The sequence below is a fragment of the Lepidothrix coronata genome, unplaced genomic scaffold (genome assembly GCF_001604755.1).
Source record: "Lepidothrix coronata isolate B3197 unplaced genomic scaffold, Lepidothrix_coronata-1.0 Scaffold51, whole genome shotgun sequence".
Lineage (NCBI taxonomy): Eukaryota > Metazoa > Chordata > Aves > Passeriformes > Pipridae > Lepidothrix > Lepidothrix coronata.
In genome coordinates, this window is record NW_016690231.1 from 909,882 (window position 1) to 926,784 (window position 16,903).

At 45.3% G+C, this 16,903-nt stretch overlaps 1 protein-coding gene across 17 annotated transcripts in view; it reads right to left on the minus strand.

Moving 5' to 3' along the window:
- The window catches only part of ARVCF (armadillo repeat gene deleted in velocardiofacial syndrome), a 245,961-nt gene that overhangs the window by 118,484 nt on the left and 110,574 nt on the right, over positions 1-16,903 (minus strand). Inside the window, exon 1 of one of the 17 annotated variants that reach the window (XM_017815433.1) lies at positions 15,071-15,191. The exons of 15 other annotated variants lie outside the window; for them this stretch is intronic. In XM_017815433.1, coding sequence (XP_017670922.1) covers positions 15,071-15,091 — 21 coding nt within the window. In that variant the 5' untranslated portion in view covers positions 15,092-15,191. Of the gene's footprint in view, positions 1-137; positions 158-15,070; positions 15,192-16,903 lie in introns of those variants that run through there. One more of the 17 variants, XM_017815437.1, reaches the window with a different exon arrangement.

Sequence of the window (16,903 nt, forward strand, 5' to 3'; positions counted from 1 at the left end):
CAATTATCAGGGGCCCAGACCTGGGCCCTGTGAGTCTGCCAGCCCTTCCAAGTACCATGGACCAAGGACCAGTACTGGACATCGAATTATCTCTCTCTGCCCTCAGCTTAGATGGAAAAGTACGAATTTATACTCACTGGACTTATCTTCCCTGAAGAATCCCCATTCTTTCAATTCTTGTCTTTAATTAAAACACTCCATCCCAACTGCTGCATTGTCCTGGGCACCTGATTTATTTCTTCCTGCCATGTCCTGCGTGGTTTTCATTACAGAACAGGCAAGATCCTTTTCCAGAAATCTCTTAATCTTTTCTTCCTGTGCCTTATTCAATTTTTTTTTCCGAGTTTCTTCTTTGGTTGCCATTTATATTTGCACAGATAAAGTCTGTCCATTCCAGCAAATCCAGGCTTTCCCATTCCTGCAGAAATAGCACTGCTGCAGGAATTTTAAATATGTGGGTTTAGCTGATGCATGCTCGTTGGGATAACTACGAATGCAGTGTAAGAATAACTCATTGCAGTGATTTCAAAAGGATACTTTAATAGCTTTTTGTAAAAAGGAAGTTTGATCTTCTGAATCACCTATGGAAAACAATCAAATCCGCCTTTTAAAAAAAAAGATCTAAGAACATGGTTTTTTTGTTGTATTCCAGTAAAGCTGCCTCATTGTAACGAGGCACATTGCACAATGCCAATTTTCAGGCTCCAGTGCCACTGGGAAATTCTCACTCGAGTAACTTCCATTCAGCCCCAGCCAAGAGCATTAGAATTTGTATAAAGCTGACGTGCTTCACCCAGAGAGCAGCTCCCCAACCGACCCACTCCAAACGATCAATAAAGTTTACTACACAGACCCAAAATTCAATACTGAGGACACATCTCTGAAGCAATCTAGAATACCATTCCTGGGAGAAAATTAGGCACTGAAGGCACTTCCTTTAAGGTTAATTTTGCCTTTTTTTTTTTTAATAAGCAAACAAAAGTATGACAGAAATTATGCAATAGACAGAAAAGGGGCTTATCTAAAGTAAATAAAGCCTTCTGTTTGCAACCAGCTGAGAGCATTTGGTAAGCATTTCTCTCCTTCCCTCGCCCTCTTTAAGGGTAACCCTTCCAGTTAACACACCAACTTTTAGAAGAGATTTGCAGGTGAGTAATGACTCTTCTCTTGGTGTGGCCACTCTCGTGGCACCACTGAGCAGGAAAATTGATAGCCCATGGTGCAGATTTGACAGTGAGCAGTTCAGACACCAAACGCTGCCAAAACTTGCATACTTTTTTTTTTTTAATCTTCCCTTTTTGGAAGACTAGTTACATTAAGAAGAGCAATGCAAGCTTGAGATGCACCAATCAGTAAGTTTAATCCAGCAAACACTTTTTCACTGTGAGAGTGACTGGGCACTGGCACAGACTGCCCTGGGAGGCTGCAGAGGATCCATCCTCGGGGATATTCCAAAGCCATCTGGACAATGCTCCTGGGCAACCAGCTCTGGGTGACTCTGCTTGAGCTCCAGGTGACCTCCAGGAGTCCCTTCCAACCTCAGCCACTTGGTGATTCCCTTGCTCCATGTTAGTCACCCAAATATATCCTACTGTTTTAGAAATTATAGATCTGCATTCTAGTTCCTCTGCAGACACTCCCCACCTAAAGCAAGCCAACAGGGAAAAAGAAACCTCAAAGCCTTTCTGAATTGCCTCCCCCATATTCAAATCTGCAGTGGCTCTAAACACATGCATAGTAATGATCAGCTTGACTTGGGGCTAAATAAACAGACTTCAGTCAGCACTGCTTTCTTACTGTGGCACAGAAGGCCAGGAGTTTCTTTTTGCTCATCAGACAGGCAAATACAGATATAAAAATAGGACTGGAACACTTTAGAACAGTTTGTCTTTCAGACTCTACTCAATCTCCAATATGTCTGTCCAAGTAGTTAGTATGCCATAATCTGAAGTGATACAAATTCAAATAAGAAATACCTGTTCCACACAGTTTAAAGCATCTCTCTTTCAGTATACTTTCAGGCATGGTCTGAAAGCCAGACTTCCCAAAACGCAGAAACACTGAGGTTCTCCCTCAGATAACCTCAAAGTTACATTCCCTTTGTTGCAGAGCACAGCATCCAGGAACTGTAGCCTACTTACCTTTATCTCAACAGCAGTGTTGACAATCCCTCCAGAATTCATTCCTTTGCGTGAAACAGCAAAAAGCTCTTTCAAAGTTACCTCTGCAGCTGACCAGGAAGGTGGAGATGTGCTAAAGCTTGCCCATTCTGGCTCATCTCCCCACTCCCAGCTGGATCAGATGGCCTGGCAGAGCTGTCTCTGCTCACCTTCAGCCTCTGGTGATCCTGCTAAAGTGATCTCTTTAAGAAGCCAAAGCATGCAAACATACCCTTCACAATCTCCCTTTTGAAAAGCTCCTTAAAATCCAGCTCTTCATCAGTCAGCGTTATAAACCCCCCTCCACCCTCTGCCTGTGAGACCTGACTTACTTAAAGAACAGTTTTCTGAGGTTCCCACCCTACAAATCGACCCCCTGATATCAGGCACCCTCAATCACACGGTCCCCACAGGGAGTAAGAAGCATCTCATGTGTGTTCTTTACACCTGCAATAGATTCTTAATACTCCAACAGTATCTGCTCTCTGTCCCACTCTCTGCCTGTTTAACCTTTACATCACTGGTGCCCAGAATTAATTCCATGTAACCTCTAACAGACTGTCCATCACACTGACACACTGCCCCCCCCCACACAGGGTGACATTCACAGCCACCTCAGGAGGAAACACTCCTCAATGAGCTGCTGAGCCAGCAGGCACGGTGTGCTCTGATGTGCTTTCCCAACTGATCCTTGCTGCTGTCACCCAGAAATGCAGCTGATACACTGCACACCATCTTCAGTCACCACATTTCAATTAACTTCAATGAAACAAGGAGAGACTGACTGCAAGAGTGCCACCATCATCACCAGATGGCTGAAAGTTCAACTCAGCACCAGCAAAAAAACCTTTCTGTGCCATCAACACTCTCCATTTAACAGCCTCCTGCTCTCTTCTGGTAGCAACTCAGCAGCCCCCTCAGGTAACACAGAGCCTGGATCTATCTACTCTGACAGTTTGCAATATTTAAGCCATCTACAAGGCCTTGTGGAGTGTAAAGATAGGTAAAAATTTCCTCCAACACCCTGAGCACCATTAGCAGGGCCCTGGTGTGCTTGACACCACCTCTTCCACTCAGACATCACCCAGAGCCTGAGGAACAGCAGAGCCTCCAGGCCCCCTGCTATGAAGTACCTACATACTCAGGTGGATGCTTGTTAGTTCTGGAAAACTATGAAGGAAGCTGAGATTTTCAAAAGCATATTACAGTGAGGCATCAAGCAGCTCCCAAACCTTCCTGATAGCCAACAGCTTTCTGCACTTAGATTATCCAATGAGTTAAAGGAAGAAATATTTGGCCGTTTGAATTAGTGCATTGTCCCTCCAGAATAAGGAGTGTACTCGGCTACAGAGATTTATCTTCTTTACCTCTTGTATCACTTCAATAGTCAGCTAAATATAGAAAAATGGTAATTATTTAGCACATCTTTAAAACAACAATTTCCCTCCCAATTAATTTCCAGTTCCTCAGATTAATTATCTACTCAAATTTTCTTGATGCACACACTGCAAGAACCTGAATGTGTTTCCTGTAAATTAAATCACCTTCAGAGATAATGATGCTCCTAAAACAACTCTGACTAAGCAAAGAATCAAAAATCCATTCCACTAAATCTGCCTGGACAGGTAGAAGGCAGAAACCAACATCAGCAGAGAGAGAAACTCTGGAGGTTGGGCCCAAGCAACAAGCTGCTTTCACCCGCCCTCAGGGTAAATGACTCCAACGTAAGAAGTAGTTCTGGCCCAAATAAGAACGAAACTCAACCCTCCCCCAAAACTCAGGGGTCATCACACTGCTCCCAACATCAGCCACTGGAGCTGCACTCCAGAGTCATGTTCAACCCAACCCTCTGGTGTGAACTTGCACAGCTTCTGCCTCACCTGGAGGCACGAAGGGGCAGAAGATTCTTTACAGATATTAATTACTTCAGCATTGTACAATCAGAACTCCAGGGGAAAAGAAGTTTCTTATCACTCAAAGCTCTGTCACTTGAGCACAACAAAGGGGAACGTTTAGAACAAAGCATGTCTGAAATCAAATATCTGCTAAAAGCTTACACATTTCAAGCCTGTCTAAATTACTAAGTGGAAATGCTCAATCAGACAACAGAGAGAAGGCAGAGCTGGCAGACAATGCAACCATCTTATAAAATATTTAAGCAAAGCATGAGACCACTGATAATATGCACTTGGTCTGATATAAACGATGTGGGGCTTCATTTCTTTTCAAAAGAAAAAGAAGTCTTTTAGCATATTGGTATCTGTGGGGCAGGGAGGAAAGAAAGAAATTTTAAGAAAGAAAAACCAAACCATATACACAGAGACACATTCCAAATTGTCATGGTGCAGCCCAATGTACCCTCATGGTACATCAAATGCACGGCAGTGTTACTTCAGAAATGGAAGAATGTACACACCCAGAGGTTCTGAAACCTTTCCTTTTTGAGGAAACACACAGCAGTAATGATTCTGCTGAGAACAAAACTCTCATCCTTCCCTCCAGGCAGCACCCTCAGCAGCATCTGCTCTGTGCTAAAGCTGGACAAAACCAAATAAAGCCCCACCCCAGCTAAGGCAGGCAGGCAGCTCTACAAGAGTATAAAAACTACAGCATTTTTAATTCACCTGCTCAAAACTCAAACAAATACACACGTTTTCCTAAACCAAGTACAATACCTAAAGGGGACCAGGTAACAGGACTAAATTTAATTTCTCTTATGAATCATACACACAGTCTGATCATAGAACCTATTCATGAAACGACCCATGGAAAACACCCAGGGAGGCTCTAAGCTCCAGACCAGAAAACTTCCAGGAAAACTAAGCCAGCACTGACACTTTCTCCTACAAAACACCCAGTCAGAGATGATCACTATTTACATGACTTGCTGTGATGCTAAACAGACTGACATCAAGTAAAAGCAAGTTCTACAGGACCTCAGAGAGCACACCAGAAGTCAAATTCAGTTGCTTACCAAGCAGGGAGCAGTGGAAGGTTTGCATCCAGGAAATATTCCAGGTATAGGTATGAGACAGATCAAGATTCATGGAAAAAATGTGATGGAGATTATGGGCTCTAGCTGTGACTTTATGAAATTCCTGTCAGCCTAGGGACAGGTTAAGCAGGGAGGTGGCCATGACCTGTGCTCTCAGTCCCAGCCATCCCCAGGAACACTGCACTGAACTGCACCAATCCAAGGTTACTGCTGACCCAGCCCCAAATTCAGGGAGCTGGGTCTCCTTTTATCTTGGGGCATTCAATCTCACCAGAAAACAGCCACAAACCTGACTCCTGCTTATCTGTGTTAAGGGAGGAACTCCACAGGAGGAGCAACACTCGGGCTGCCCAGGGAGGGAACTCACACAGCAGCTCACTCCAACCTCAGTAAAGCAGCAGGAGTAACACAAACCCACTTTCTAGGTTAAAACACAACACATCCTATTTATGCTCAGAGGGACAAAATAAACAATTAAGAATGCCCCATAATCATGCCTTTTTTCCTACCTAGTCTACCTGCATTAGCACTGCTCAGTACTTCTGGAGAGGGTGAACAGTGGGTTTAAAGCCAAACTCTTGAGAAGACTTCAGTTATCTCTTTCAGACTGAGGGTGACCCTTTGTAAACCGAAACATTCTCGTACAGATGCACCAAGTCTGATCATCACCACCATCTAACACTTCATGCTTCCATGATGGAGCTGATGTTACACAAAAATCCAAGAGCTAATGAAGACTCTCTTCTCCTAAATCATAGCCACGACACCTTGGATGCCAGCAACACACTGCAGCAGCTAAAGAGCTATGAAGACAAAGATGATGAGTGACAGAAAATATAACAGTATAACCAGAAACAAATTTTACTCTGGGAATTTATATTTTTAAGGCACTTAGACCTGTAACACTGATCCAACCCACTATAAGCTGGAGTGGTAAACAAAGTCTCCACCCCACTGAAACTTTCTGGGTTCCAGATGTAACTGCAGTTGTCCTCATCTGCTCATCTACATCACACAGTTTATTCAGAAAATGCAATCAATACTGGAAATATAAAATATTAAAAAAATACTTCAGGCAGATTTCTCTACTCCTCACAACCATTGCAGGATGGAGCTGCACAGTTCTCCCACTATTGCTGGGTTTATAAAACTGGATCTGAATTAAACACGAAAGATTAATAAAAAATTGATGTTACACCAGAAAATCTTTTTGTTTGAGGTGTCCTCCCCCTCTCCCAAGCTGAAACATCAATGCAATTTTTACAATAAAATAATTACTTTTCTGGTACTGAAGCTGCACCCTTGTCACCAAGGCAAGGGGCTAAAACTGCCACGGAAGACAAAAAGAGAAGGGTCAGGTCATTAAACTGCAATCCCAGGTGACCAACATCTTACTTGGGGAGAGGTTCATTCAAATTTCATAACCCTAGTGAGTGAATAAGGCAGGCAGAAGGGATGCTGGTGTCAGAGGGGAGTGAATGATGCCCTGAATGTGGAGCACAGTGTTGCCCACACAGACTCACCCCCAGCCCCGTGCAGGGCCAGGCTGCATTCTGGGACGTGTCCACTGCAATTAGGAACCAAATAACTCTGTGCAACGGGGCTGAATGGCATTTGCTCTCCAGAGACCACAAGTTCCAACTGAGATTTCAGCTGTGCAATCAGATTTCTATTCTTAACTCCTTCATTTCCAATGCCATTGATCTGCTCATGACACTCTTCCCTTTCCTTCCATTCTCAGCTAAATCCAAAGACACAATTTTACAGAGCCCTGGCCCTGCCTGTAGCCCCAAGTCTGGACTGTGACAGCCCTTCTCCAGAGCTAATGAGACATGAGTTCTGCAGAATACCAGCTCTGAACTGCTGTGGGCATTACCAGAACCCAGCCCAGAATTTCAGGGACCAGGAAAAAAAGTGGGAAGTAGCCCTGTAAGCCCAGGCTGAAGGGCACTGTCAGCCAGGGAAACTGGGAACAATTCTGAGAAATGGTCATGCACAGTTGCCAGGGCCAGTACTGAGATGATTTTGTGCAGTGGAGATCATCACCTCCCATCACCTCCCCACACACTGGGTGTGCACCTTCCCAAACACACCTCCCAGCCAAGTGAACAGCCTGTGTTCATTCTGGATGGAACCAGGAGCCCACACGATCCTACAGGCATTCAGTGCTGCACCCCCCACAGGATGGGATACACAGCACAGAAACAGAACCACAGAACAATATTTCTGCTTTGGATATCTTGTGGAGTACCCAACAAAGCCATCTCCACCTTTTGGTCTCAGCAGAACATGGAGTTGACTTTTAAGAGTGAAGAAAAGTACCTTTTCCCAATTTGTTAGCCACCCAAAAATCTACAGGAAACATGAGAATAAGCACAGTGTAAGTGTTGTGTTTCAATCATTAACTTAAAATTTAAATGCATTTTTTAAAAACGCTTCTCTATCATTTACAACCAGGAGCAAACTGATTCTCCCTGTCCCTTTAAAAGAAAACTCTGGATTCTTTAGAAGAATAAAACAAAACACTTAAGTTAATTTTAAATACAGGAAGGAGGGATAAGAGCATGGGGGAAGAACCCAACAGACTTTGTAAATATTTTTGTGATTCCAGTTGCCAAAACAGTATCCACATAATACACCTCAGCCAAGTTTCTCTGAACAAGAAAATTCAAAGAGCAACAACTCATGAAATACCCCCACACATTTGCAGTATATTTATGCCAGCACTTCAGCTGCTGTGGACACGACTCTTCCTTTGCTATCTTGACTTACACGGCAGATGCTGATTTTACCACTGTCTCTTTTTCTGGAAAGGCTCTGGAATTCAGCCAAGCTTGGGATGGGTGTTACACAATATCTGCTATGCCTCTTGGTAGAGGCAGCAAAGGAAGAAAATTACATTAGAGTACTGAAAAGTTTGTACTGGCACTGTTGAGCTGAAATTTTGAAGTGCCAGCTTTGCGAGAGAAAGAAAAATAAAACTGATCCTATGTAAATGAAACACAAACATGATTTTGACTGGAGTCTCAAAAATCAAGGAGAAAAACTTACTGGATTAACAGTGTGTCACACTAGATTTAAAGAAACTTGCAGGCAGATGCTTCAGTTCCTACTTACACACTAGAATCAGAGTCAGGCTTTCCAAATTACTCAGCAGATTGGTGCAGCACTTTTTAATTGATCTCTAATCACATCTGCAGTTGGGGTATACTCGCTTCAAAGGGTTGAAAGCCTGTCCCTCATTTTTGCTTACCTATATAGCAGCAGTTTTCTCTTTGAAGATTTGGCCCTTGAAGAAAATGTAGGAAAGAAGACATTTTTAAATCCAACACATTGAGAAGGGCCACAACTTTTTCAGCAATGGAACTGAACAACATTCTCGCTCTGCTTTCTCATACAGCTGGTGGAAGATACTTGGGTTTGTGGGTTAAAATACAGAAGCTGCAACTGTGAATAAGGTCCATCACTAGTACATAAAAAATGAATTAGTGCTTCTTTGCACCTCCCTGCAGTCACAGAAGGGTGCAGTGTCACCTTCTGTTTGCCTCATATTTCCTCAGTGTTACCCAAGGAAGTCGTCTTTGCCACCTCCTACACCTCAAATGACTGATGGCTGCTGGGTCTGATGTAATTACAAATGGCTCTTTCCCTCCAGAAACAACCTGCTAAAATGAATATTGCACCTCAGAAGCAAAGTATTACCCTTAAAAACTGCCAACAGTGTGCACTAATGCATAGCCCTGGCATCACTGTGCCACTAACGGGTGTCACGGCTGCCACTGACAGATGAAAAGCCCACTAGGAAAGGGAAAAGAAATGGGATGTGATAAGATTGCATCATAAAACACAAGATAAATGTGTCGCCATGACCAAGATGCATTGTAACCTCGGGTAATAAAACAACATGTCTGGGCAGAAAGAATGACCCAGATGAGATGGAACTGCTAAGGACAAATGTGAAATGTTCCTCCTCTAGCACACATTTACATATGCTAATTGGAGAAATGCATTCCTTAAAACTCTTGTAAACATACCATAGTCTATTCCTGTTGGGCAAAGAGGGGAATGAAGAAATGGAAAGTATAGTAAGCTTATTAAAACACATGGAGAGGGGGTGAGAAAAAAAAATAAAACAGGAGCTGCGGCATCAAGTTCTGACACTTATTGTTCAGACACAATCAATCACCCTGCAGAAGACAATTAATGCCATAACTAGCAGACTTCAGGAAGTTGCCATATATTTAATAAATAAAGACCTACTAGCTTGCATGGCAGTGCTAGAAGGTAAGGACAGGCTTTCCACATAACTGATTAATTGAAATTTCATCCAGAAAACTGTGTGCTCAACTTCACCCAACCCCCTGTGTCAGCTGGCACCCACTGCCACTGCCCAGGCTGCCTCCCTTCCTGGGCTGGAGACAGAACTCTGCTTCCCTCCCGTTTGCAGAGCAGGCAGCAGGTCCAGCCCCTCTGAACCCCGATGGCTGTACTGCAGCCTCTGTGCACACCCAAACCCAGGCACTGGGCAGGGCTCCAGTTCCCGAGTTTCCATGATTTCAGAGCTGCCATTCTGATGCCACAGTGAGGAGAGAAGGTTACACCAGCAAGGTGCCTGGAAGTTAATGATGTCCTTGGGAGAACAGGAACACAACCTGATGCAGAACCAGAGCAGTCACTTTACAGGATTTATGCCAATGCAAGACAGTGGTGCCATGAAAAAGCTTCCAGACACCACTTCATATAAAGAATCAGTTTGGTTCACCGGTGATCTAGCCACCTGCATCATCTGTTCTCTAAGTGAGTCGTTCTGTCCATTCAAAACAAAATAATTTGTTTTGCATTGCTGCAGCACAGCACTCTGTGAAGCACCACGTGTAGTCTGACACACTGGTTTCCTTACCAAACCTTTCTCCAGAGCTACTGGGAATTAACATACTTTCAACAGCCTGTATTGAACTGCCTAACCAAGTAACTTCATCTCATTCAAATGTGGAGCTCTCATCTCTGCATGACATTGGTACAAACATTTGTTTCTTTGTTAAACTCCTCACACCCCCAACCAGCCAAGGCCCACTTGCTGCTGTGCCTGGGAGCCAAAAGGGCCTTTATTCCCTCTACACTGAATTCTCTTGAGAATCCTACCAAAAGAGAGGGATGCAAATACCTTCAGATGCAAAACTTACTAAAACGATTTGAAAGCATTTACAATTCAAACAGCAGAACCATCCTCATCACACACAGGACCTGTCCATATCTCAGGGCTCCACCATCTATAAACTACTTGGGCTGCATCTCTTTTATCAGCTCCTTAATCAACTGTAGGTTTGTACTCTGAAAAGACTTTGAACATTCCAGATGATTCTTCTGATCAGTGTTACACTACACACGTCCAGAGTAATGCTACTTAAATTAAATCATCTTCTCATCTCCTCCACATATGTATTTTTATACACACACACATATATACACACAAACACACACAAAAATACATTCTCTATAGTACAAAAATAAGCCCTCACACTCTGATTTCATTACAGGCTTTCAGGAACATCTCTCTGAACATTACAATAGTCTGGCTGAGAAAGTTCTACTAAAAATAAAAGTTCAGAGCTGTGCTAAGAGATTTAGCTTGCAGAGGCAGAAATTCCAAACCTCAAAAATTCTCCAAGTTTACTTAGAACAGTTTTCACTTTGTTTTTCGAATGCTGAAGTGTTGTGATGCTAAGGATAGATGTGTGGGATTAGCCAAAAGGGAAAACTCAGGCATTTCCTGCTGGAAGCAGGTGTGGGCTTGACTCATCAAAGAGGCACAGAACACCACTAAAGGTATGAATTTGCACATTTCTGCAGCATTCAGGGAGCACTGAGCTCATGGAGTCACCACCCCTTAATCACAGAAGGGATCCTGCCTGTCCCTCTGCAGATACAAAAAACTGTGCTTCCCTAAAAAGCAAGTGCTGCTCATCAGGCTCCTCTCAGGTACAGTCACAGCTGTTCACTCTCAGGCATGCAGACAAATGAATCAAAAGAAGGATCCCAAAGTCTAGCTGCAACCTAATGAGATACAGGAGACACAAAGGACATTGTGAAATGTAAAACTATCAAAGTCTGACTTGGAGTTTTCCTTTCATCCAAGAATCTGAAATATGCTCTCTCTAGTCTCCGGATTTATTTCAGGGATACCATTCACTCTTCAAACCTCCATTGGAAAAACAAAACCAAAGAAAACCTGCTAGCAAAATTCTATGTTTCATTTCTCACATGCTACTAAAACAACAGCAGTTTTAAAAGAATATAGTCTTTTTACTGCTCCTGTCTGTCCTTGAGAAGATCTGACCAAACCAAACGTATACAGAGCTCCCAGGCCAAGGCATTTGAGACATGAAACCCCTGTGCTGTCACCCTGTTCACCAGCAGGAGCAGTTACAGAACTCCTGCCCACACACTTCCCTTCATTCCTTGCCCTTTTCTTTCTCCTGATAACCTACTTAATACAGAGCCCCTTCTCCTCCTTGGTTCACTTCCAGGAGGAAGGTAAAGCCCTCCCAAGGGCCTCCAATGGCCTGGGTCAGGATGCCATTCCTCTTTTCCTGGAGCATGCAGGGTTTGCTTCAGTTTTTAAGCTGGATCAATTCACTGGTCTGTGCCCACAGAATGGTCCTAAAGGTGTGTTTGCATAACCAAGAGGGTGACTTGTTTTATACTGTGGGAAACCAACAGCCAGCAGCAGAAGAGGATCTCCCTAACCCCAAAGTTGAATTTCCCATCTCACAAAACAATACACACAAGTATTTTCAGAAAGGAGAACAAGCAGTGGGGAAATCTGAACCAGGGGCTTCTGAGAGGTTTCCCTGCCCACAGTTGCACAATTTTGCTACCACAGAGGAAATAACTTAGCACAACTGAGGAACAGATGTGGGAACAGGTAAAGACATGATGAGAACATGCCAAAATCCTCATATTTAGAGAAATGCCTTGTTACTTTAACACTCAAATACAGAGACACAACTATTTTCACCTAGTGGCCCTGATTCTATTCCTACTGAATCAAAACCTTAAGTTAGTGGCAGAAGTGAACTCCTCAGAGAAAAGTAGTTGAGATCAAATGTTTGCCAACAGCCTTGTTGTAAATGGCCAGTCCATCCAGTTTCAAATGCAACTGCTTAACATGCTTCCCACCCCCCACCCCCCATTTTATATTCCATAATGAGTATTTCTACATTGGAAAAGTCCTGGAGCACACATACTTTTTTTTTAATATTTATTTTTACTCACTGCAGTGTAACTCAACCAAAAACCGCAGCCAGATTGATTCTCCACATACACCACCTCACCACCTCATAACCTCCAGGACAGGTGGTTAAGCAACACAGCCTCAGGAATGCTCTGCTGGGAATGCCTATTGCCATCCCAAAGCTGTACACACACAGGCCACACAAGCTTTCTTATCCTGCCACATCTATGACTTCATACTCCCTCATATCAGGATCATCCTCCAGTGAAATGCTTTGGGGACAAGTGCTGAAGAAGGGCAGCCTCAGTGCCTGAATTTGAAATGCTAGTGAAGTACTTTCTGAAGCAGGAATAACAAGAGAACTGAAGAGTTTTTGGCAAAAGTCACTTTAAGTGACTCCTTTCCCCTTCACAACTCCATGGCCCCGAGGCAAGCCAGCACTGGAGGTTTCACAGCCAGATCAAAGCTGTGTGTGGTACAGTGTGCACACGTATTTTAACAGTTCCAGCCTTCAAGAGCCTTCTCAATTTCATAAACTCTTTACTTACTTCCATGCCAGTGCAGATACTCGGCACAAACTTCAGCAGTTTTCATCCCTCAGCAGCAGAAGGGGGACGGCCCAGGGAGGACTCCGAGAAGGTGACTCCTGCCCTCCCTGCTCACGGCCACAGGAGAGTGTTCAGCATTTGTTTTCTTTACCAGTGCTCTCAGGTACAGTGCTGCTTTTGGGACCCAGAATCTGAGGAAGGATGGCTACTCCCAGCAGAAGCCAAAACCATGATTAGAAATTACTCTTCATTCTTTCTAATTACAATTTCACAGCTGTCTTTAACTAAGCACATTAGGTCTTCAGTTAACGTGGCACAAGTCCATTCTAGTACCTCTCATATCTTTACCTGTATGGATTGTATAGACTTGTCATCCACCTCCAAGTCCATTTCACTTAGTTTTATTGAATACTGATCATTACAGCTAAAGAACTACTTTCTAGAGGCCCTGTAACTGCACAATAAACGTATCTGACAACTCATGGCTTAAAACTACCACCTTCCATTAAGCAAAGCATTCTCTACTACACTGTTGTGCTATCAGACTGAACAGTTATTCTGTAAAAAAGACCTCAGAATGGATCGAGAACCATTGCTCCAACAGCAAAGATAAAATGCCATATCTCTGCCTGATCCTCAACTATGACAGACAGCGTGAAAATTAAAACCATGAGATTTTTTTTTTTTGTTTTGATAAGGAAGAAGAATTTACAGGCTCGCTGAAATGCATGACCTAAAGTGATTAACTACAACCTTCCACTCTCCCTTAGGCTTTTCTGCCTATGAACACAGAAAACCCAGAAGACACGAACACAGCTGTACTGCACGGGTCAAAACACATTAAATACACCTTTTTTTACTGTTAGCATTCTGCTCCTCATGTACTTTCCTTCATGTATTAAAAAAAACCCCAAACCCCTTAGAGCTGCTAACTAGATCCATCTATCTAAAACTCAACAAGCCACGGCAGGTAATTTGACAGGTACAGCAGCTGAGGGTCAGGCAGGATGAACAGCACCACAGACAAACCAAACCCCTTCCTCCCTGAGAAGGCCACAGGTAGTGTGAACACAAACGAGCACCCAAACAAAACCAGGATTCCGCCACCTCCGGCGAGCAGGACCGTGATTCCAGGGAATCTGCAGACAAAGAAATGCTCACTCGAGGGCCCAGCTGAAAGGGCTACTTTCCCCTCAAGGGAATCAACATCCTATTTGCATCGAGAAATGATTCAGTCTGTTCCTGAAATGGGCAAGTGGAACACAGAGTGCTTAAATAAACTAGAGAACCCCTAACAATTCCAGTGCAATGAACCTAAACAAATTCACAGATGTATTATCAGTCATGTATTATCACTGAATTTTCTTATTCTGGAGTACACTGTTTTAAATTATGAAGGCAGAAAGGAAAAAGGAGGGTTAAGAAAAAGACACAACCACATCCCAGTTGGAAGAGAAGCTCTACCCTGCCACCACCTGAATTTATAGGGTTTCCTGAGGCTTACAAGGCAGATGAAGGAGGTTACCAAGGAAAGCACCTATAAATTACAGGAGTCTACATGATCTCTATTGATTTAAATCTACTCTGCAACAGCTTTGTCCTGCAATACCCAATGACACTTGAAACTAAAGAATAATATTTGAAATATTTTTGCACAGAGTTGTAAGTCCATCACAATTACTAAGATAACAGCCTTGAGGACTTTATGTTTAAGACAACATTTAGTGAAAAACTAGAGTTATTTCCCCGGTATGTCCAGCAACAAAATCAAAGAGAAAGCCAGGGAACACGGTATGGGAAAAGCAAACATTTAACAAAAGCACAATAGCAAAGCTTTTTCTTTTAAAAGCACTATTTCTAGCTGTTCATGTCAAACAGCTCCCCAGATTTATTGAGCAGGACGAGAAGGTCAAAGAACACAATGGCTTGCTTTTTCGGGTGTTCCATCAGTTACCACAACAGAGACAAAAGCAGGATCCCTCTCGAACGCTCTGCTGCAAAGAGCGGCTCAGCCCCTGCTCTCAGTCCCCAGCTAAAAACAAACGCACGAGTAAACGAGAAACGAGCCCCTCCAGGCTGACAGCTCTGCCCGCGCCGCCGGACCCGCGGGGAAGGACGCGAGTTTCGCACTAACCTGTTTGAGTTCCGCAGGCATTGATGCGGGGGACTGGTGTCCCCGTCCCTGGCGGGGAACAACTCCGGCCGCCCGCCGCTCCCACAGCCCCCGGGCTCGGCCGGGCTCGCTGCCCCGCTCCCCTCACAGCCCCCGGGCTCGGCCGGGCTCGCTGCCCCGCTCCCCTCACAGCCCCCGGGCTCGGCCGGGCTCGCTGCCCCGCTCCCCNCCCCGCTCCCCTCACAGCCCCCGGGCTCGGCCGGGCTCGCTGCCCCGCTCCCCTCACAGCCCCCGGGCTCGGCCGGGCTCGCTGCCCCGCTCCCCGCAGCGGCACCGCGGCCGCCCCGCAGCCCCTCGGCAGCCTCGGCTCGGAGCGAGCCCATGCAGGGGCAGAGCCCGCTCCGCCGGCAGCAGCGAGGGCGGGCTGGCGGCTCCCGCACGGCTCCGTCCCCGCCGCCCTCACATGGCTCTGCCGCCGCGGCCCCGGCGCCGGGAGGCTCCGTGCGGGGGGCGGCACCGGCGGGGCGGCCGCAGCCGGAGCGGGCTGGGCCGGGATGGGCTGTGGCGGCCACGCCCGGCGCTGGGGGAGCGGGGGCAGCGCCGGGGGCGGTGGGAGCGGGGCCGGGCCCTGCCCGGTTCGCACCGAGCGGCTGCGCGCCCGGAGCCCCCCGGGGGTTCCCCCGCTTCCCTCCCCTCCTGCTGGATTACAGAGACAAAGAGGAAAGCGCCCGTTCGCAGCCGCTGTCGGAGCGGGAACCTGCGGGCTCCGGGAGCCCTTCCCACAGCGCCCGCACGGAATGACAGCCAGGTCTGACAGGAACGCACAAGAAAGGAAATCCTCGCGCTTGCTTACTTTCCGCACTTCACTTCGAAATTAATGGCATCCCTGATGCACCAACACCAGAGAACGATGATCTTCCATCACTGTCTCCTCCCTTTTCCATCTCACAAAGATGCGGCGACGCTTAGAGCTCCAAGTACAACTGGCCTCATTTTTTAAAACCATTCACCTGCCCACAAAACCTGCCCCACATTCATTAAGAGATTCTCCGGATAAATTATTGAATACCAGAATGAATGCCAGATGTGCTAAACCTTGCATCCACCACATTCGGCAACAAAAACTGGGACTTCACAGCACGGTTCAACCTGGTTTGCACATCCACCTATTTCTAGCAAATTGGAAGCACCTGTTTTTTAACATTCAGTCTTCGAACAGGCAGCCAGGCTCCAAACCTCCAGAGAGGCAGGTTGGGAGGTGCAAACTAACCTTAACTAAACCTGAAGCATTTTTCCCCCTGGAGGAGGACATGCTTACCCAGCACTGGAACTAAGCCTTGCCCTTCCAGGTGAGCACTTGGCCAGGTCTGGGAGGCAGCAAAGTCCTCCCCCAGTGCTAAAACCCCAGCACTTCTTGCAGGCACCAGCCAAGGGGCAATGGCTGTTTTTCCTCTTCCACACTGGGTTCCTGCAGCAAACCAGTAAGTGAATCCAGCACTGTAACAGCTGCTGGCTGGGCAATGGTAATTAGGACTGAAAGATACATCAAATTAGAGACTATCCCCAGAAAACAGGCAGAGTCAGAGGCAATGAGACCAGCTATAAAGCAGAAAGGAAGGTACGTTACAATTTAATCTTCTTTAATTATCAGAATAGGCACCTTAGCACAAAAGGGTCTTTTCATCCCAGCCTCAGGTTCCCTGAAAATTTTAAAACATACTTCCAGTGTCACCGTAACTCACAGTTGGTATCAATCCTACAGGATCAATGTGAAAAATGCAGCATCTCCTATACAGACATTTAAGACCAGAAAAAATGTTTCAGATTTGTTTAATTGTAATTTCAGCCTTCCTG